General features: G+C 40.3%; 1 protein-coding gene across 2 annotated transcripts in view; it reads left to right on the top strand.

The window, feature by feature from the left end:
* The first annotated feature begins 1071 nt into the window (after positions 1 to 1071).
* MED13L (mediator complex subunit 13L) overlaps positions 1072 to 21583 on the top strand; it is a 244806-nt gene continuing 224294 nt past the window's right edge. For both annotated transcript variants that reach the window (XM_090290784.1, XM_090290783.1), the window contains exon 1: positions 1072 to 1247. In XM_090290784.1, the coding sequence (XP_090146910.1) occupies positions 1176 to 1247 (72 nt within the window). In that variant the 5' untranslated portion in view covers positions 1072 to 1175. The remainder of the gene's footprint in view (positions 1248 to 21583) is intronic.

The following is a 21583-nucleotide window of genomic DNA, read 5'->3' as shown; positions in this document are numbered from 1 at the left end:
AAGTGGCTCCATCTCTTTGTGCTTCAGTTTTCCCGTCTGCAAAACGCGGACCGCGTAGTGCCACCTCCACGGGACCCTCCCCAGAGCACTTGGACGGGCTGCCGGGCGCACAGGCCAGCTGGCCTGCGTGGGTCGCGGGCCCACGCGAGGGGATCGGAGCTTCACGCGGCGGTCCACACCGGCGTTTGCGGGGCTCACGGTCGCACCCCGCAAGGATCTGCGTCCCCAGGGGACCGGGCGCGGCGCTCGCGCAGGGCAGCCCACGGCAGCCTCGGGTCGGTCGGCCGCCGCCCGCGGGAAGCCGAGCCGTCCGCACTTCTTTCTCTCCCTCTCCGTCTCCCTCCCTCTCTCAGCCGGAGAAGCTGGCCGCCAGCGGCTCAGCAGCGCCGCCCGCGAGCCGCCACCGCCGTGGCGCCGCCGCCGCTCCGGCCCCTCCCCCCGCCCGTACCTCGCCCCCCTTCGCGGCCGGCGCCCGTCACGTGACGGGGCACCAGCCAATGGCGGGCCGAGCCGCGGTCGGCGGCCGCCATTGCTGTCAGAGTGAGCGAGCCGGGGAGGGAGGAGAAGCGAGGCTGACTGGGGAGGAGGGGGGGGTGGGGGAGGAAGAGGAAGGAGGGGACGTCGCTCGGCTGCCGGGGTCGCCCGCTGGCTTCGTCCGCACCCCCCCCTTCGCGAGTTCGCGCTCCGCGGCGGCGGCGGCGGCTCCGAGGCGGCGGCTCCGGGGCTCGCCTCCCTTCACGCGCCGGCGGGAGGGGGAGTCGGTGGCTGGAGATAAACAAGGCGGCGGCGGCTGAGGAACAGGGAAGGCGGAGGCGGCGGCCGGCCCGCAGCGCCAGCCCGGGAGGCAGCAGCGGCCCCGAGAGGCGGGGAGGGCGCCGGGCCGCGCGGACAGCGCCCCCCGCTGCCGCCGGAGCCGCGGGAGCTGCTGCCGCCGCCCGAGCAGGAAGGAGCCGCGCGGCCGCCGCGGACCCCCCCGCCGGCCCGGGCCCGCCGCCCCCGGCGCGGCGTCGCAGCGGCGCCTCCCGCCCGCCCGGCGGACCTCGCGCCCTCCCCCGGCGGCGGCGGCGGCTCGGCTGCCCCGTGCTCCCCGGCGAGGTGCCGCCGCCCGGCCCGGCCTCGCCTCGGACGCCTCGCTCCGACATGCCCCGCTCTGGCGGCCGGGCTCGCGGAGGATCATGACTGCGGCAGCGAACTGCGTGGCGAACGGGGCGAGCCTGGAGGATTGTCACTCCAACCTCTTCTCGCTGGTGAGTAGCGGGGCCGCGGGGAGGGGGGCAGCCTGGGGGGGGGGGTCCCCGACCTCCGCCGCCGACCAACTTTCTCCTCCGCCGCCGGGACTTCGCCCCTCCCTCGCCTCTCCCCGCCGTTCGCCTGCAGCCGATTCTCCCCCTTTTGGATCGTCTCTCCCTCGCCTTGGATCGTGTCCAGTGTTTATTTGGCTCTTTAAAAATCGCTTGTGAGCGCGGCGCTCGGCGTGGAATTTGCATGTGGAAGTCTCAGCGCTGCTGGTTCTGGGTCGCACTTCGAACGCCCACCCTCGGTTGCGATCACACCCCCCTTCCCCTCCCCTTCACCCCCCTTTTTTCCCTAAATGTGAAAGGCTTTGCCTTGTGCTGCCCGCGTCTGCGATAAGCAGCCTTCTCCCCCCCACCCCCCCCTTGTCGGATCGGCTGCCTGCCCGCCCGCCTTGTGAATGTTTAAAAAAATCCTATAATGACACCTGCGACGCCGCCCGAAAACAGTGGATCGAACGCGATCGTGTGGGTGCAGGACTCGTGCCGCCGAGGCTCCCGCGATTGTAAACATCGCGGCCGCCCGCCGCCGGGGCTTGCTCCGCCGGGGCGCCGTGAAGCCATTGCCGCGGCCACGGAAGGCGGAGAAAGCTGCTGCTGCTCTCTCTCCGCCCGTGTCTTTGAGAAACTGATTTCTCCATCCTCGCAGCGAATCCACACACACACAAAAAGCAGCGAGCGGGGCGGCTTGATAACGTCGCTTTTATCTGCCTTCGGCCCTCGCGCGCGCGCGCTCTGATAATTGACAACTTTTCCTTCGGATCCGAATCGCCGGCCTGAATCTCGAAGCCGCGAGGGTGTCAATTGTTCTCCTGGAAGCCTGGCACCCGGCGACGGCGTCTGCATTCACCGGAATTAAAAATGCATAGGGCGCCAGCAACTCTTCCCTGGCGGTGGCGGTGACATTTGGTGGTAAATGCCATCTTTGCTTTTTATGGGGTCGTATTACCTAGCTCTGAAAACATTCACGTCGTGAAAGCTGGCGTTTAGGCTAATAATTGCAGTGCGTGGTCTTTAAATATGTGCTTTGTGCAGGAGTCACTGTATGTATAGCTATGTGCCCGGGAGACTGCGAAATTGTTTAAATATTGAGCAAAGATTTGTAAACAGATGCAAGGCAATTATGTTTCAAGCGGAGAATATAATTGGAAAATTGGCTGAACGGTTTGTTTAATTTAGCCTAAAAAACCCCAACTTATTTCAAGTTGTGTACCCTTTTTTGGGGGGGGGGGGCTGTCTTTTGGACAGTGTGCATTTTGGAAATTGTTTTTGTAATCTGCTGTAGATAAAAAACATTTCCTCTTAATCCTTGTTTACACTGGATAAATAACTTAGTGTTCAAATTGTAATTAGTTACATTTAATTATGGGTAGCATAGATGCTTTTTTTCTTTGAGACTAGTGGAGAACTACAAATTCTTGCCAACTTCTCAAATGTGTGATTTTATTAAATGTTTCATTATGCAGATAAAAAAATCAAAACATGGAATTTTTATCTACAAAGACTGAGTGGCACAGTATCCTTGTTTTTGCTGTAGTGAGATCAGGTCACTTTTTTCCCCCAATGTTTTTATTCAGACACTTAATCTTAAATTGAATTACAAGTTGTAATTCTTCTCAGTGCTGTGATGATTTTCCCCTTGATCTTTTGACATATGGGAATAAAACTCATTTTGCCTTCTCTTTTCTCCCCTGTCATTCAGTATCAGTCAGGTTTAGGGACTTTCATAGACTAGCAAATGTATTGATTAAGTGGTATATAAAATTGTTTTTGTTTGGTGGCTGGTGACCACATTGACACTTTAACAGGTAATTAAAATAACCAACTAGACCAGTATTAGTGCGGAGAGAATTACCATATATCACGGTGACTGGTAATGGTTGTGTATAGGTGGCACACACACACACACACTCCTCTCTCTCTCTCTCTCTCTCTCTCTCTCTCTCTCTCTCTCTCTCTCTCTCTTTCTCTCTCTCTCTCTCTCTCTCTCTCTCTCTCGGTTCTGTGGACTAATGGAAGTATACTATATGCATAGCCAGTCTTTAGGATGGATCATTTATTTTATTTATTTTCTTTTTTAATGTTTTAAGTGAGGATGATAATGTTACAGAGATAAGATGCTTGAGATTCTTTTGGAAAAACAAACAGTTTTGTAGGAGAGGATTCTGTGCTTTATGACCAACTGAAGGTTTATGCTTTTAAGTATTGCTCTCCTGAATCTCTTTAAACCAAGAATTGACTTTTGAATATACTTAAAAATTACTCTTTATGTAGCAACTTGGAAATGCAGAACTGCAGAAATGCATTGGGAGAGTTTTGTTTTTTAAAGGACTACAGTGTCTACATTCTCTTGTATATGGAGTGAATAAGGTGCTGATTAAAAAAATTACGAATCTGTTAAAAAGCTACTGATAATTATAATTTTTTTCATTCCAAATTGAGAATTTTTCTTGCAAAGCACCGCAGCAAGCTAGAATATTAAAAATATGTTGCTTAAGTGTGTTGCCTAGAACAGTTAATTCTAAAGGAGCTAAGATCATCAACTGTTTAAAATAAAGCATGCATTGTAACAACTCTATGTACTTATTAATAGTATATATATTTCTTTTTGGCCTGCAGATTTTTTGAGCAAAGTATTGTTTATAGAGAATTTAACTAGATACTCATGTTAATATGGATTAAAATATAAACTAGAGATTAAAGTGCCACATTAATCACCCACTTTCTCTTGAAGTGTTCATTATGGTTTAGGAAAAAGTTGATTTTGCAGTCAGGTGCCTTAAGATTTTTGTTAGTCCTTTACTTAACTTGCTTTCTGATTTTCTACTGCATCAGTTTTTGTGGCATCAGATTTTTAAATTCTTTGTGAACCCCTGCCCCACTTTCCTGCTGTGAAAATGCCATTGTGTGTATATGATATGGGTCATTGTACGTGTTCCTTGTTCTTACTGTTGTGAGATCTGTGTAGCTTCTGCATTAAATGCATGCATAGCTGTGCCTTTGACTCAAAACCGTTTCCTCTTGCTGTCCATCACATCTCAGGGAGCTTCTCACTCAGTTGTAATTCAGTTAAGTGTGTTGAGTCTGCCTTTTCGGAAAGTGTAACAGTGCACCCTATGGTATGTCAAGTCACCCTTGTGGGAAGACATTATGATTTCCAGATGTAAGTCTATCTTTAGTTTTATTTCTCTGTTGTGATGATAGGGAGAAAAGCAATTTTGTGTCCTTTACCTAGATTTAAGTATGTACTCTTTGACATGAAGCAGTCTGATTTTTAGGTATTCACATCCCACATTCATGATGTTTTATTTGCTTAGAATCTCCCTGACTGTGGGGTAATTGGGTGATGATATCAAATTCTTCCTTTCTGATTTGAAACACACATAACACATTAGTACTTAATTCCTATCAAGGACCATTAATTCTGTATTTTAAGCTGTTGTTAACCTGGTTCCTTTTTTCCTTAAGAGATTTATTTTTTACTGAAAGGGAATATAGTAGTAAATGCAGAAACTTTGAGATCTGGTCTTTTCAGTACTCAGCTGATGAGAAAAAGAAAATGTCTCTAATCTTCTGAAGTACCAAAATACAGGGTATTTTTTAATTGCAATTTCCAATTTTAGTATTTACATTGAAAGCATCCCCCCCCCATGATGGTTCATTTTCTTTAATGAAAATGTTTATAATTTGTTAATGTGTTTTCTGTTTAGCCTTTTGTTGTTAGTAGCATATGGTATTATAGTATTTATATCTTTTTAATAGCAATAATTGCCACCCAGTAATAGTTGCCATATTAAACTCCAATTGCTAGTAAATATTTTTAAGTACATAATAGACAGCAATTTAAGGCATACTGTAGCAGTTTACTGGACCATTTTAAAGAGCCATTTGTACATGTGATTTCATAGTTTTATTTAAAATTTATTTCATTGATTTTAGAGGGGGGGGTGATCATCAATTTGTTGTCCCACATATTCATGCATTCATAGGCTGCTGCTTATATGTGTGCCCTGACCAGAGATGGAACCCATAACATTGGCATATCCCCAGGAGATGGTTCAACCAATGAAGCTACCTGGCCAGGGCAAGTTCATAATTTTAAAGAGAAAATAATGTACCCAAGACTTGTATGCTACAAAGCATGTTGCTGTGTTATTGCTTGAAGTGCTCATTTGAGAGGAAGTTAGGTTCGGTCTGTTCTTTGTGAGAATAAAGGTGGAGGGTGCCTTTAACCCCTTTTTGGAATGATTTGGTCATTTTTTCACGATTGTATTAAATATTTATCAGGGGAAAATGTCTCTTAAGGCATTTCTTTGAGTAACATTAAGGTATAGTGTGGATTATATTAATTATGTATGGAAAAACTGATTCATCTTTTTTGTTCACTGGCTAATTTAGCCTAGTTAATTGTGAGTTAATTGTATTCATCAAACATTTCCAGAGATCTCCTCTACTCTTGAGATTAATAAAAAAGGTACGCTGTCACCAGTTCGTACTATATGCTGTAAATTATGATAACCATTTAAAAAAGATAAATACAATACATTCTGTAGTGCTATTTGTCAAGTTATTTAAAATTAAGATGGAGCTCATTGTAACTAGTAATAAAATTGTTTACTTAGATTTTTGTTTCCGAACAGTTAATTGTTTCTCTGAGTTTGATTCAAAGAGAAACGAGATACTTTTCTCAAATGATTTGACTTACTTTTGATAGAAGAAAATAACTATGTTCCCCTCCTTTAAACTAGAAGTAGAAGGTGCTGATTTTTTTTTTTTTTTCTTTCTTTCTTTCTGGAAGTGGTGGTAACATTTATTTCACAGAAGCTAGCCATTGAGGGAGATTAGACATAGTTGAATATGAGGTATGATTATTACTAAATTGTGCATTGCAACCAATTGTTAGAAATGGAGAAAAAGGATTTCTGTAACATTGCAGTGTCATTGGTTTAAAATGGACTGTATGCCAATCTGCTTTCAAAACTGTGTGTTGTGTAGTGTTTGCTACCAGAATTTTAATTTTGTCATTTTATAAACTATCTGATTTCAAGAAATGACATTTAATACATTGCAAAATGAGGTAATTAGGTAGTCTCAGATGTGCCTTGGGAACAGTTTAAAAAATAATTCACACACATGTACGTTTGTTTCATAGAACTTGTTTAGGGTTTTGAATCAATATTTTTAATGTGTTCTTGGAATTTAGGCCCCCCCCAATCATTTAACTTCTTTCTGATTCTGTTCAGATGATTTCCTTTTATAGTATATGCTTTCATTGTTTATTTGAAAGATTTGAAGGTGTTAGCTTTGTTCTATATTGGGGGAAATCACTTCATTACATAGGGGAGATGATTTTCCATTAGTCTTGGTAAATATTAACATAAATGAGGAATTGGCAGTTCACATTCATTCGCATGAGTGAAATATGTATGCTTGCTCAATTTTAATATAAAGTCACTTCAGTACATCAGCATAGTTTTCTATGTTTGTGTTCATTGATATATAAAAATAGTTCTAAGTTCTGTAAAAATGTTGTGATTGGTGTTTGTTTATTTCAGAGACAGTTCTACTCTGCTATATTGTTTTGTTATTTGATTTTTAAAATCATTTGTCCTGTGGAATACAGTCTCTCCTCAAGAACTGGCCGCAGTAGTTTTCTCTTACAGGAACTCCTGCTTTACTTGCATTTATATTAGCATGGTGTACTGTTTTTGTTGGAGTAGAGTTGTTTTCCTTTTTTTAGCTAATAAAGTCTCCTTTAGAGTACATTTAGATTTCAGTCTGAAAAAAAGGAGAAAGACGACTTTTTTCCTTTCTAGATGAGATTTAAGATAAATCAATTGCGTCAAAGGGAGAGTATGTTGTCATTTGTATTTCCATACTCTGGTTTATTGTGTGTATTTCTGAATGTTCATTTTCTCATTCTAGATGAATTGTGGTAGAATCTTATTAAGATTGTATTTCTGCTGCTAGGAAGCAGCGCAGAGTTCTTGCTGACAGCTCTTTACAGTTTGTACTTTTTCTAGCACAGCAAAACTCCATTACTGCTTAAGGAACCGCCTGAGTTGATTATATTAAAATCTCATTTGTGTCTTTATTTTTCATAGTTTAAATTTGTAATCTTAACTTAAAAAATGGAGAGAGGAAGATAAAGAAAATTAGGTAAATTTTCAGGTAAATATTCTTTTCTAATCATTTCTAGACCTCTTTACTGTAATAATTAAGTCTTAATTTGTATTAAGCCATTTCATTAATTCCATATATTTAAGATAGTTGATTTTAAAATTAAATTTGAGGTAATGATTTGTTTCCAATAAAATATAATTGTGAACAGAAATTTAATAATATTCAGTGAAAATTTCAAAGACTGATCATTCAGAGTGTTAAACTTTATAAAAACTATTGAGATCTTTTTAACTCCAAAGAACATTGATAAATTTCTAAGGAAGTATTTTTTGCATAAGACACATTGAGCTTCCTTACATAGATCCACATTATTTCATTAAATAATAAAGATGATTAAATCCATCTGGGCTTAATTTGAGAGCTAATAAGTAAGGTATTCAGAAGAGTGTAATTGGTGTGTAAAAACATTTTGTGTTGGCAATTTTCATGATTGAATTTTAATGTCCTAAAGAGAAATAAGGAAAACATACATGCTGTGGATATGCCTAGTGTAATCCTGCTCATCTTTTAAGTAGGTCACATGTCACCTCCTCTGTGAAGCTGCCTTGACTCCCACAGGTAGAACTAGTCCCTCTTGCTCCTTCTGTGTGTCTCCTTCTGTGTGCCTCTGATAAGCAAATGACATTGTCTAAATCATCTTTGCATTCTCTTCATAGTTAGGTGCTTATTAACTGTTTGTTAAATGAATTAATTATTGGACAACTATTCTTTGTTCTATCTTACTCCCAAAGGAAATTCTCATTGCCCATTTAGGTCCTGCTCATAATTAAAAAAAAAAAAATTGTTTACATATTTAACTCTGTTCTGAATATATATTAGCTAGGACTTATGTACTATGGCTTGGTAATATTTTACATACATTCTAGAACATCTTTATTAAAGAGAATCCAACTGATCAAGAGATGTGTGCTTATCATATACCTCCAAGGAAAAGGGTTTCAGTTAGTATGTAAACTTTCTATAGTGTTAGGCACCCTGTAGATTTTGAAGCCCGTTGGAGATTTTGTTTAGGGCTTGACCCAGAATCTCTTCATTTCCATTCTTGAGGCTGAATAGGAGGGGCTTTTGCTTAGCCTTCAGTTCCAAGACTACTTTCCCTGAGCCCAGCAATATGGGCAGTGAATGGATAATAAGGGAAGTTCACTGGTATTCAGTTTTTTACTAGTGACTATTCAGATCAGGTTGGTTGCATAATGGTTTTTTGCCTTGGTTTCTCTTTCCATAAACATGATGGCAATATGGAGGGTAGAAAGTGTGAAAAGTCACTTTCAGTACCTTCTAAGGAAAGCACTTTGGATGACTAGGTAATGGTTCTTTAACAGGAACAGACTTCTAGCAAATTACAATTAAAGCTGTAGAGTAGCCCTGAGCAGTTAATCAGATAGTTGGAGTGGCAAAATTACTTATGTGAAGTATGGCAGGCCGGTTGTATTTGTTCTTCTTGGGGGCGAGCAGAAGATTAAATTGTTCTTCTTGTGTCTGTCCTCATAAATATGCCATGATTGAGATGAAAAACTTGAATTTCATCTTTAGATGTTACAGCTTTTCATTTGTATATGATTCATAGTTGCATGGTGTCTTTAATAAGCTGGGCGATTGTGCTGTACCAGCTCTGAGCTATGACTGGCTGAGACTGGAAATGGAACTGGGGCTCTTATTTGGTAGTTTAAGCTATTAGCTCCTTGGCAGCTCTGGAGCGCTCTTTGAACTTTAAATAGCAGTTCTATTAACATTTTGAGATTTGTCTCAGGAAATGTCAGAAATAGTACTTAATAAATATCTTTTTCTTTCTAAAGACTAAACCACTTTTTAGTCTGACATACATGTCACAACCCTTACTATGTTTTGAACAAAGTTATGTATCGTCAACTACCGGCTAATTTCTGTTTTCCATTTAGTAATGTTGCAACATCTAAAAATATTGTTTAGACCTTGTTGAAGGAAGGAAACCCTCCACCTGCCAACCCCACAAATCTGTAGTTTTTATGTTAGTCATGTTGGATATGAATAATTGTCCTACGTTTTTATCCAGAGATGTAGAATTTTACATGGGGGTGGTTTCCTGCATTATAAAGTATTGGAAAAAGTAATTTGTAAGTTTGTTTTCACATAAAAGCCTACTTTTCTATTGCTAAAAGCAGTGGTTAGCCTTTTTACATTGTATTGTACTTAAATATTGGGTTGGCCAAAAAGTCCGTTATGTTTCTGTGCTGTGGCTCCAGTAGTGCTTAGTTGTCTTTAACTTCATTAGAAACAATTTTGTTAGATTGTATTGTGACAGCTGTCCTATCAGTACTTAAAAAATACTCAACATTGGTGAATTTTTGTGCAGCCATTTTAATATTAGAGATGGAAGAAAATAGGCAACATTTTCAGTGTATTATGCTTTATTATTTCAGGAAAGGTAAAAACACAACTGAAATGCAAAAAAAGAAAAAGATCTGTGCAGTGCATGGAGAAGGTGCTGTGACTAGTCAAATGTGTCAAAAGTGGTTTGTGAAGTTTCTTGGTACTACTGACATTTTGTACAAATAATTCTCTGGGGCTGTCGGATGCACTGGAAGATGGTTAGCAGCACCCCTGGCCTCTGCCCATCAGAAGCGAAAAGCGGGAGTTAGCCGACATACTCAGAATATCCAAATCAATAAAGTTATTGGTGAAAATGAAAAATTTGTCTTATTTTATGAAAAAAATGTAATGAACTTTTTGGCCAACCCAATACTTACGTTAGAGAACTCAGGTGCTATTTATGGCAGCCTTTTTATGGGACGGAACTGACGTTTATTGTCCCCGGGGAGAACGGCAGGAGCACCTTCCCTCGGACGGCAGACCCGCAGTCGGCACGGGCACCCCTCAGACCTTTCCTGGCTCCAGGCATTGCGCGAGGTCGGGGACAGCCCCGGCTGTGGGACCCCTTCTGGGCCCCGGAGAGGGCTGCTGTTTGGAGGGGACGCCTGAGGAGGGTAGGGACCTGTGGGTGGGCCCTGTGGGAAGCGCAGCGGCTTGGGGTGAGCATTGGGGCTGGTTTTACTCCCCTGCAGGAATCTACCGCTGCGTCCTCTTGGCCGGTGCTTTTACTAAAATGTTGAGAATAGTGACAGTTCCGGCAATGTCATCAGGAAAAGAGTTTGTATTTTCCCTTTAGCTCTTTCCTTACCTTTTCTTTTTCACTCACCACTAGAGACAAGCTTTCTGTCCCCTATCCTGTGTGGTAAATGAGGACTTCTGAGCCCCCGTGAGGATCACCAATAAACAAGTATTTAGAAGTGTTAATTGTTTTGTATGTTATGTTTGAGAGACTTAGGATATATAATTCATTTTTGAATAATGTACATACATTAGAAATGGTTAAAATCTGGCTTAGGCTTGCAGAAGGGCTGAGGGTCTTACATGTGGAAAAAAGACCTACACGTACTACTTAATTTCTAAGATGGTACGTTGTGAGGGCAGAGGGAGAGAGCCACACGGACGGGTAGTGTAGCACCTCATAGCCAGGAAAACTCAGAAGGGGAGTTTTAAACTGGGTCTTGAAGGAATGGATGGGTGTGGCTTGCTAGAGAGGAGTGGAAAGGGTATTGCTTAGAAGCTCAGCTGACAAATCTGACTCTGTCCTTGAAAGTATTTACTGAAGTGGTATGAAGAAGAGCTCTTCTAACTTATGCTCTTAGCTTCCTTTTAAAAAATAGTACAGAATCTTATTAAAATCTAATTTTTGTTAGGTAGAAAATTTGAAGTGGTGACAGGCTTATTTAGATTAAGAAATGGTGATGTTAAAATCATTACTTTTCTAAAATAATTCAGTTCTGAACTTTAAAAAGAAACAGTGCTATATTACCCAAAATGCTAATGACTAAAGTGACAAATATTTCAGAAGCTGGACAGACGTGAATCTTAAATGAGCAGATGGAATATGAAACTCAAAGTGGGAGATAGTCCAAGATGATATAGAAAGATTATGAGAAATAAATTGAGGAAAAGAAGTGTGTTAAGTGCTTTTACATTTAGTACATGTTTAAAAGCCTTTCTAGGGTTGCTCTCTTACACAGACTAATTAGAGTTGTTGAACTATGTCCCCCATTGTTTAAATTTCATGCATTTAAAACAAATTAATTTTTGTCAAGGATTACTTCCCACGAAGCCTAGATATTTAAATCATGAATGTATATGTTATATGTACTCTCAGTAGGTAATGTAATTGTGCTTTCTCTGACATAAACATGAAGAGAATCATGACTTCAAAGGCAGTTGTGGTGGACATTGAATGGGAGAGGCCAGTGAGTCAAAGAGGAGTTTGCTATTTGGACAGCTTGGTACTTAGTTGAAACCATGACATTTGATTGTTGAGGGTAGACTCCATAGATTATAGTGGGTTGTGGAATGGATGAATGCTGTGCTTTTCAATTGTAGAAGGTTGATTGTGAAGCAAGATGGGACATGGGAGTGGGGAAGGCAAGAGATGGGAAGGTAGGTTGAAGGAAATATTTTAGCAGGCTAGAGCCTTTTTGTGTTTGTGGGCTTATGAGTCAATAGTGGAGACATACAAAGAAAGATGGAAGATCAAAGAAAAGTTGATAGTTGATTCAACAAGTCTGGCTGGGGATGGTATCAAGAATCCAGATGATGGGGAGAGCAGTGAAAAAAGAGTAAGATAATCATAGAAATGAATTAAACAGGAAGTAAGTGGGGACAATCTCAGTTGTAGCTTGAGTGCCTCTTGAATTCAAAGATTAAAGAATTTGAGCCTGAGTATACATTTAAAAATTTTTTAGCTAAAAATTTTACATTTTACTTGATGTGTTGTTGCAATCAACAATCTTCATGTTTATTTTCCTTTAATGGTCATTTTAAGTAGGTCAAATGTTATGCTCTTTACCCTTATGAAACTGATTTTGAGCTAGTCACACCAGAGCTGATACACATCTGCCCAAATGAGAAGTATTTTTCAAAGTAAGCCCCCTTGAAATGAACCAAATACCAAGGCCACTGTTCCATAATATGTTTTGGTCCTTTGGAATTGCTTTTAGATGGTTTAGTTAACCACCCCAGAAAAATCACATTTTAAGGGATGCTTTTTTGGTCGTTGTCATATCTTCTGTCTCTATAAATTTACTATCTTAGTACTCTTTTTTGTTCTAAATTATTGCCTAAGTCAGCAGTTTAGTACCTCCTGATGGGGATCTTACTGATGATGAGCAAAAACCCTGGAAGAAGTCTACTTTTGAATATATTGGCGTATGTACATTGTAGATGTGTGCCAAGAATTCCTGCCTGCTTGTGTGGCCGCCTCCCAGGTTCTGGTTATAGTACTTCAGTGTACTGTGTTTCCATAAAGTTTCAGTGGAGGTGACTTAAGTGGCCCATTGATTGGTAAGACCAGATATTGTGCCAAATTAAATGAGGGAAGTAAAATTGTAAGTCATACCCTATGTCTGTCTAGCAAAGGTCATGTATCCAGATGTCCATTTTGAGTGTGACTGAAGTAATCATTAAGAAAATCCTTGGGTCCTGGCTGGGTGTGGCTTGGTTGGTTGGAGTCTAGTCCTGTAAACTGAAAAGTCACGGGTTTGGTTCCTGGTCAGGGCACATGCCTAGTTTACAGGTTCGGTCCCCGTTGATGTTTCTCTCTCCCTCTCTCCCTTCCTTCCCCTTTCTAGAATCAGTAAACGTGTCCTTGGGTGAGGATGCACTGAATAAATAAATAAATAAAAGCCTTGGGATAAATAAATAAAAGTATCCTGTGGAGAAAATTTTAAGGTTTTACAGAAAGTTTGGTCTATGAGACCATAGTTCCTACCTTTGCCCATATAGTGTTGCTTTTTACTCGTTTGAGACTTCCTGCTAATCCATCTAGTATCTGTTCCATTCATGTCCTTTCAGCAGTTCCTTCCACAGTTGAAGATTAGGACAACAGCACTCACATGTTTAGGGTTTTACTTTTTTGTGATTTGCCTTAATATTCAGTGTTAGAGAGGAGCAGAGGCTGCTTTACCTACAGCAAGCGTGTCTATTAGTTGTTTAGATTGTGAGTTGCAGTGGCAAGTATTATTTCCCGTTTTTAAATACAAGAATATGAGGTTTTTCTCAGTTAGCCTTGTTTCTGTATTCTTTAGATTACATAGATGATTTTTATAATTTTTTCTTTTTTTTAGTACTCATGTTTAAAAATAAGGGGGTTGAAATCCTATCAAAAGTATGGTGATAAAATTCTAGACCTATAGATATTTCAGGAAAATATACTTACATGATGGTTGAACTAAACAAATAACAACAGGCACTTCTTAATTTTATAGATTTATATAACACTTGAGCAATTTAGTATTTAGAGTTTCTACCAGAGCATAAATTTACATTTTTGCTACTAAGACCATAAATATTTCTCTCCTGAAATACAAGTTCTTACCTGAAGTTTAAGTTGTTAAAAACATTTTTTCAGAGTATACTGGTTTACATACAAAGTATAATCATCTGCATGGATTGACTTAAGTGTTGTGATCCCAGGTAGATTAAATTTATTAGTTGTCGGGACTTGCAGCCAAGATGGAGGTGTAGACAGACATGCTGCGTCTCCCTCCACAACTAAGAAGGAACACAACTACCTCAGAACTAGAAACAACCAGAAGTTCCAGAAAATCAAGCTGCATGGAAGTCCAGCAAACAAAGATATAAAGAAGAAATACTCATCCAGACAGGTCGAAGGGGCAGAGCCGGGGCGGAGAGGACGCGGTGTGGTGGTGGCAGCAGCGGTGGCAGCGGCAGGCAGACAGAAAGCACAGTCACACGTTTTAAAAAGTTGGGAGGGACACCTGGGGAGCATTCACAGCTCCTCACCACACCACTCAGCTCATGGTCCCAGCACCGGGGAAATCAAGCCTCATTGCCTCTGACTGTGCAGACCAGTGGGGGTTGGGGTGGAAGCAGAAACTGCTGATCTCTCAGCAGAGCCACTTGTTTAAAGAGCCCTCATGGTCCTAGAACGTCTGCAGACCCACCCACTCTGGGAACGACGGCCAGGGCAGCAGCTAGAGGGGTGCCAGTCCGGTGTGGAAGTGGAAGAGGATGCCTGGAAAAGGGGCGAGTGCTGGGTAAGCAGCACTGTTCCCTCTCGGACCCCTCCCCCCCACACAGCGCCACAACGTGGTGAAACAGGTCACCCTGTACTGATGAATCCCTAAGGCCCCGCCCCTTACAACTTAACAGGAGCGACAGCTCTTCCTGGGACACGGAGGCAAACAAACCCAGGAGCCTGTCAGAATGAGGAGACAGAGAAATATGGCCCAAAAGGGGGCACGGATCAAGGTTCGACTGGGAGAACTAAGGGACAAGGAGATAGCCAACCTAACAGATGCAGAATTCAAAACACCTGTGACAAAGATGCTCGCAGGCCTGACAGATATGCTTGAGTACGGGAAACGCATAAGAGAAGAAGTGAAGGCTATGCAAGCGAAACAAAGGAAAAATCCACAGAAAAGCAATGGTGAAGGGAAGGAAACCGGGGTTCAAATCAATGATTTGGATCATAAGGAAGAAAAAAACAGCCAACCAGTGCAGAATGAGGAAGCAAGAATTGAAAAAAATGAGGAAAACTTCCCAAATTTTGTGATGGAGTTGGATATACAGCTCCGGGAAGCACAGAGGGTCCTGGGAGAGCTGGACCCAGAGGGGACCACGCCAGGACACATCGTGATTGAGATGCCAAAGGTGAAAGATAAAGACAGAGTCCTGGGGGTAGCAAGAGAGAGGCGGAGAGTTGCCCACAGGGGGGTGCCTATAGGACTATCAGCTGATTTCTCAGAGGACACTTTGCAGGCAGGAAGGGACTAGCAAGCAGTAATCAATGTGATGAAAGGCAACCTGCAACCAGGATTACTCTATCCAGCAAAGCTATCATTCGGAATGGAAGGGCAGATGAAGTGCTTCCCAGACAAGGTGAAGCTAAAGGAGTTCATCATCACCAAGCCATTATTATGTGAAATGTCAAAGGGACCTTAAGAAAAAGAAGATCAAAACTATGAACACTAAAATGACAACAAACTTAGAGCTATCAACAACTGAATCTAAAAAATCAAAACAAAACCCAGCTAAGCAAACCAGAATAGGAACAGAATCATAGGTATGGGGATCATTTGGAGGGTTATCAGCTGGGATGGGGGTGGGGGGGAAATGGGGAAATGGTGCAGGGACTAAGAAGCATAATTGGTTGGTACAAATAGACAGGGGGAAGTTAAGAATAATATAGGAAAGGGTGAAGCCGAAGAACTTATATGCACAACCCATGGACATGAACTAAGGGGGAGCAGGATTGCTGGAGGGAATGGGGGTACTGGGCAGAGGGGAGCAAAGGGGAAAAATTGGAACTACTGTAACAACATTATCAATAAAATATGCTTAAAAATTTATTAGTTGTCTATTAATTACTTGAGAGAGATATCTACGAAAATGGTATTTTGTTGCTGTTTGGTGATATGTGGTGAAACTGAGTTTTGTGACCCAGACAGATGGTGCTGTTCTTGAGTCTTTCGACAAGATCCTGTAACAGTTAATTAAACAGTGGAATGATTCTCATTTAGGACTCACACTTAGATATGTGTAAGCTAATAAACTGGCTTCTGTAGTGAAATTTTCAAATTTAATTTTAAAAAGAAGTATTTACTTGTTCTTAGGAAACTTTTCTAATGAATCTGTTAAGATGAGTACCTTGTTTTGGTAGCTTACACGATAAAACTCAAGGAATATTCTTGATGGAAAAGGAATGGGACTCAGCTAGGTAGACAGTTTTCTTCTAAAGTAACTTTGATTTTGTTGCCAGACTTTCTCATATAAGTTATATAAGTGTGATATCCTGTTAAGAACCCAGAGAACTAACAGTTTCCAAGAAAAAAACCTGACAGATTTGGTGATACATGTTAACTAACACTCATTAGAAAATAACTGATTTAGATTCCTTGTGATCCACTTTACATTTTAATATTGTAATTGAAAATAGAAATATTTTAAACAGCCCAATCCAGTTTCAGTACATTATGTGGATAGAACTTTGTTTAGCTATTTTGTAAAAGTTTTAAATTTGGTGACAGTATTGTATTGGTTGGGATGAATAAATTTGTCAATTACAAAAGTAATTACATAAATAATACATTAATAAATCAAACAACAATATTTCGAGACATCCTGGGAATCTAGGAAATTACTCTCTTTATAAAAACATTTACTTACCTTTTATTTAATGCCTAGTCTTTAGTAGATGGGAGACTCCTGAAAGGTGATGTGTGACGCTAGATTGGATAACAGGAAGGAGCCAGGAGTTTATTCTGTATGCACAGGGAAATGCCTGATGTTTAGGAGAATAATGACATGATCAGATATTTGATTCAGGGAGAAAACTCATGTGGGCTCTGTGGGGTATGGATTGTATTAGCAGAGAAACCAAAGGTGGGAGAAGGCTCTTGGAGTAGTCTAGATGTGAGAGATTATGCAGGGCCAGTAGGAATGGAGAGAAGTAAATGGATTCAAGTAATATTTTGGAGGTAGAATTAACAGAACCTGGTGATTGATTTATATATATCATAGGGAAGGCAGATGTTCTTGGTTTTATGGCTTTTGGATCTTGTATATGCCAAACAAGGAGAACAGTTGACAACATACGTGAGCTATAGTTGTTAGCAGACTTATGCTTTGACCACAGGTGTGTATGTATGAAAGTGTTCACTGAGCTAGGTTCCTGCTGTTAAATTAAGCCATACAGAACTCAGTTTTAAAATTAAACATATACAGGAGCTAAGGGCAGAAAGACAGGGGATAGTGAAAAGAAAGTAAAGTCAAACATTAGTGTTCCTAACTTGCCTATTTTCAGAAAAAACTTGAGGCAGTGAGAGTAAGATTTCCCCCAAGCTGAGAGAAGAAAGTATTGTAAGAGGATGGAGGAACGAGAAAATAGGTGGGGGGGCGAGAGGCAGCAGTACTGGAGCGGTGGGGGAGGGCGGTTGTGAGAATCAGAATATTTTGGCATGGGAAGAGCTCATTAAATTTTGATTATTGGAAATGGGCTTGGAGAAATCCTGAAACGAAGAGAGAAAACGGGGGATGGGGGAGGCACTCTTAACAGCAATTGGCGCCTTCCATCAGCCTTTGTTACAGAGAGCCTCTTCGTTTAATCGTGGTAGACTCAGCAGATGACATTTTTTTTTTTTCCTCTACAAATCTGCTTTGGGATGTTTTCATTTAGGTTTTTTAAAGGTTTGGTTGATATTAATCTCATATCGGTGATATTTTTGGTAGGTGGATAAAATAGACTTTTACCCCTGATTTTCTTCTTACGTTTGTGGAAATTGCCAATTTTAGGAATTGGCATAGTGCATAGAACAGAAAGGACATTTGTAAAGACTACAAAACAGTGTATGTCTTTGGTTCCTGTTCCTCATTCTGATTTGGGATTCCTTTAAATTGTCATTCCTGTCCTATGTTTCTCCGGCACTTAGCTTTCTGATTGTACAATGTTTTTATAGGTATTGAGAGTGTAATTGTTATGTCATATTATATGTTTCCTCACATATTAGGAAGAGTTTTCCCTTCCTCCCTGCCTGCCTTCCTCTCTGCCCATCCCTCCACACCCCTCCTCTCTCCCAGCACATTCCTGGGCTCCCTGTGTGCTGGCGCCTTCCCTGCCTCTGTTGCACTTTTTCTTGGCAGTGCCAGTTCTCAGTGAAGCCCTAAAAGGTACATAAGCACTTCAGAACCCTTTGATATAATCTCCTTGGTGTGCTGGGATCCTCCAGTTGTTTTGAATGTACTTACTGGCACGGCATGTGCTGTCTGTTGTCCGTCGGCGGGAGTTGGCTCAGCCTTCCCATGTGGTACATTTTGCACTTGGCTACCCTGAACATAGAGAGTTGGCTTTTTTGCATTTTCTTTAATTTCTCTCCAAGTGAGGTAGTGCTAACGAAATACAAAATATTTCTAAGAAATAAAACTCCCAAGAAATTAAAATTATAAAAAATTACCCATAATCCAGCCACTGCACTGGATCAGATTGACGCCAACTCTTCTGTTCTTGTTACTATGCTTGTTTATTGTGCATAGATGTAATCACAGTTCTTTATTCAGCTGTACACACTAACATTCTCCATGTGGTTACAACTTGTAAAATTATAATTTTAAGAGAAAAGTCTTAATTTTTATAAATTTAATAGAATATTACATAATTATTTTCAAATTCTAACAATACTGAAGAATGAAGGTTTTCTCCCCCAGGGGGCGATACCTACCAGTAGTTTAATCTTTATCATTCTAGGTTTTTTTCCCTTTTGTGTATGTATGTGTTTGCCCACACACATATGCAATTCAAAATTGTTTTTATTAGATACGGAGTAGATAAAAATAGCATGTATAAATCATACATAACGCAGAAAGAATCACAGTTCAGTGAACACCAATGTACCTAATGCCCAGAGTAAGAAAAAGAAAATTTTATCTTTTATAATAAAAGTCCTATGGTGCCTTTCCCTTTCTGTTCTTTCTTCCTTCAGAGGTAACTATTATCCAGAATTGTATGTTTTTCATTCCCTATTAAAAATAGTGTTAATTATGAATGTTTAGTGTGTGTGTATATATAGTTTTGTATGTTTTGTAACTTTTAATAAGTAGAATGTATTACATTCTTTTGCAACTTGCTTTGTTGGTTAAATATTAATGCTCCAATAATGTGAAGTTGTAATTCACTCATACACCACAGTTTATTTATGCATTCTATTGATTATGAACATATTTGTAGTTTAAAAATTGCACATAGGGGCTCATTCTCCAACTTCTCTGTCAGTATGCTTTTTCCGTTTAACATTGTCTTAAAATATTTGCGAGTCAGTATACTTATATATACCTCCTTTTTAATTATCATTTTTTAACAGTCAAGACCTGTTTAATATGGTGGTATGAACTATTGTTTATTTAACTATCAACAATGAGAAACATTAAGATTAAGTTTTTTTCTGTAGTACATTAAATTTTGATACTTAAAGACATAAGCTCTTCAGAAAGTTATGTCAGCTTACATTCCTGTGGGCAATACGTAAATAAACATTTCTTCTATCCTTGGCTGTAGTGAAATTTACTCATTTTAATTTTTTTCACTGAGCAAAAGAATTTTCATTATTTTAATTAATAGTTTATTTGTAATGAGATTATGAGCATTTTTTCATACATGTGGGCATACGTATAATGTGAGTTTTCTCATTTTTCAAAAGCATTTAATTGCTAGACTTTTGTTTTCTTTTTTCTATTTAAAAGTTGCAGCCACTCATTAGTAGGAATCTTCATAAGTCAGACTTTTACACGTTCCACGTACACGGTCTCCCCTCAGAGTGCTTCTCCCGAGTGCTTACCGAGTGCCTGGAACAACCTCACTGCTTGCCGTCTGTGTGTGTTTTCCCGTCAACGTCCTGTTCCCACTTTTCAGAGAAGAAAACTGAAGAAACCTAAGTAACTTGTGCAAGTTCACATAGCCAGCAAGTGACGGATCTGAGTCTCTGACTTCAGAGTCTGAACCTTAACCAATACATTGTAGTGTATGCTCCTCTTTCTTCTAATTTAGGGCTTCTGTGAAGCTCCCCCTAGCTATTCCAAACACTGGTTTCTTTTTTTCCTGAGCCTTTTAAAAATTAACAGTGTAGACCATATAATTTAGCGCAAGCATGAAGGTAGAAATCACTGGAGCATATAGATTTGCCTGAGATTAATGGAGTGATAATAGAGTTTACATTTTTTTAAAGTTTCATCAGAGATTAATGGAACAATAATGCAGCCTAAACTTCTTCCCACAGATAGGCAGATAGATTTTCTTTTCTTAGACTACTTTATTTCAAATTGAGGAATCATTTGGAAATGAAAAATTATGGTAGTTTATATTTTTGATTGGTACTGGGACAAGGTAAAAAACCTGAGTAACTGCATCGTTTTTTTTTTTCCTACAAAATTCATCACCTCATTAAAAGTCTTTGTGTGTTTAAAAATAAAAAGCCAGTTGCTGAAATGCTTTTACAAAAATGATTTATTATAGTAATGTTATCATGTGCTTGTTAAAAAATAGACAAATAGCTTAAACAAGGTAGAAATTTTTATTTTTTATACAAGCAGCTTGGAGGGAGGCATTTCAAAACTGGTTTGGTTACCTCTCAGTCATCAGCGGACCCAGGCTCTCTCTTGTTGCTCCATCGTCTTAGTTTATCACAAGTAGCGTGTTGTCCAAGATGGCTGTTCAAACTCGAGTCATCACGGTGGCATTCTAGACAAGAAGGAGGGGGAAATGGAGGCAGGCCATACCGCTCCTTTTAAGGAAACTTCCAGGAAATTTCTTATAGCACATCTGGCCACTCTTAACCTTGGGGAGGCTGGCAGATGTGGTTAAGTGGGCATGTTGTTATCCCCAGCAGTATAGAGTGTATGCTACTGCGGGGGAAGGAGCCATTCGTGTATGCGTGAGCAGTGTCTGCCATACAGAGAAAAGAACACAGATTTCTGTTCAAGTCTGCTATTGCAGCTGGGCAAGAAATGTCACTAAGGACCTCATTAAATAGTTCAGTTTCTAGAAATTTCACAAGGATTATCTTTTAGTTTAGGTTAATAAATGTAAGTCAGTAACCATTGTTGATATATTTTGGTACGAAAATAAATTTTTTTGAAAGTATTGTGTACTTTATAAGAGATTCACAGTTACCTTGGAGATGTATAAGATGATTCTTTGGATATATTAAACATAAACTTTTTCTTCCAGAGTTCTTTTTTACATGGATTCTTCCATTAATACATAAATTTCTGATTATCTTTATTGAGATATACTCTGCATGCAATAACATGTACCCATTTTAAGTAAATAAGTACAGTTTCATGAGTCTTGACAAATGTGTGTGCTTGTGAAACTGCCACATCTCCAGGTAACCATGCTGTTATAATAGATTCATTTTTCCTTTTCTATAATTTTTATAACAAATTATATAGTCTATAGTCATCTTTATCTGGCTTCATGTTGTTGCTCATGCAGATAATTCCTTTTTATTGCTAAGTAGTAGTTCCTTGTATGTGTATAATGCATTTGCTTATCTGTTCATTATTGATACTAT

Source organism: Furipterus horrens, unplaced genomic scaffold (genome assembly GCF_987537825.1).
Source record: "Furipterus horrens unplaced genomic scaffold, mFurHor1.1.pri manual_scaffold_11, whole genome shotgun sequence".
Classification (NCBI taxonomy): Eukaryota; Metazoa; Chordata; class Mammalia; order Chiroptera; family Furipteridae; genus Furipterus; species Furipterus horrens.
This window is presented reverse-complemented; position numbering and strand designations above follow the sequence as displayed.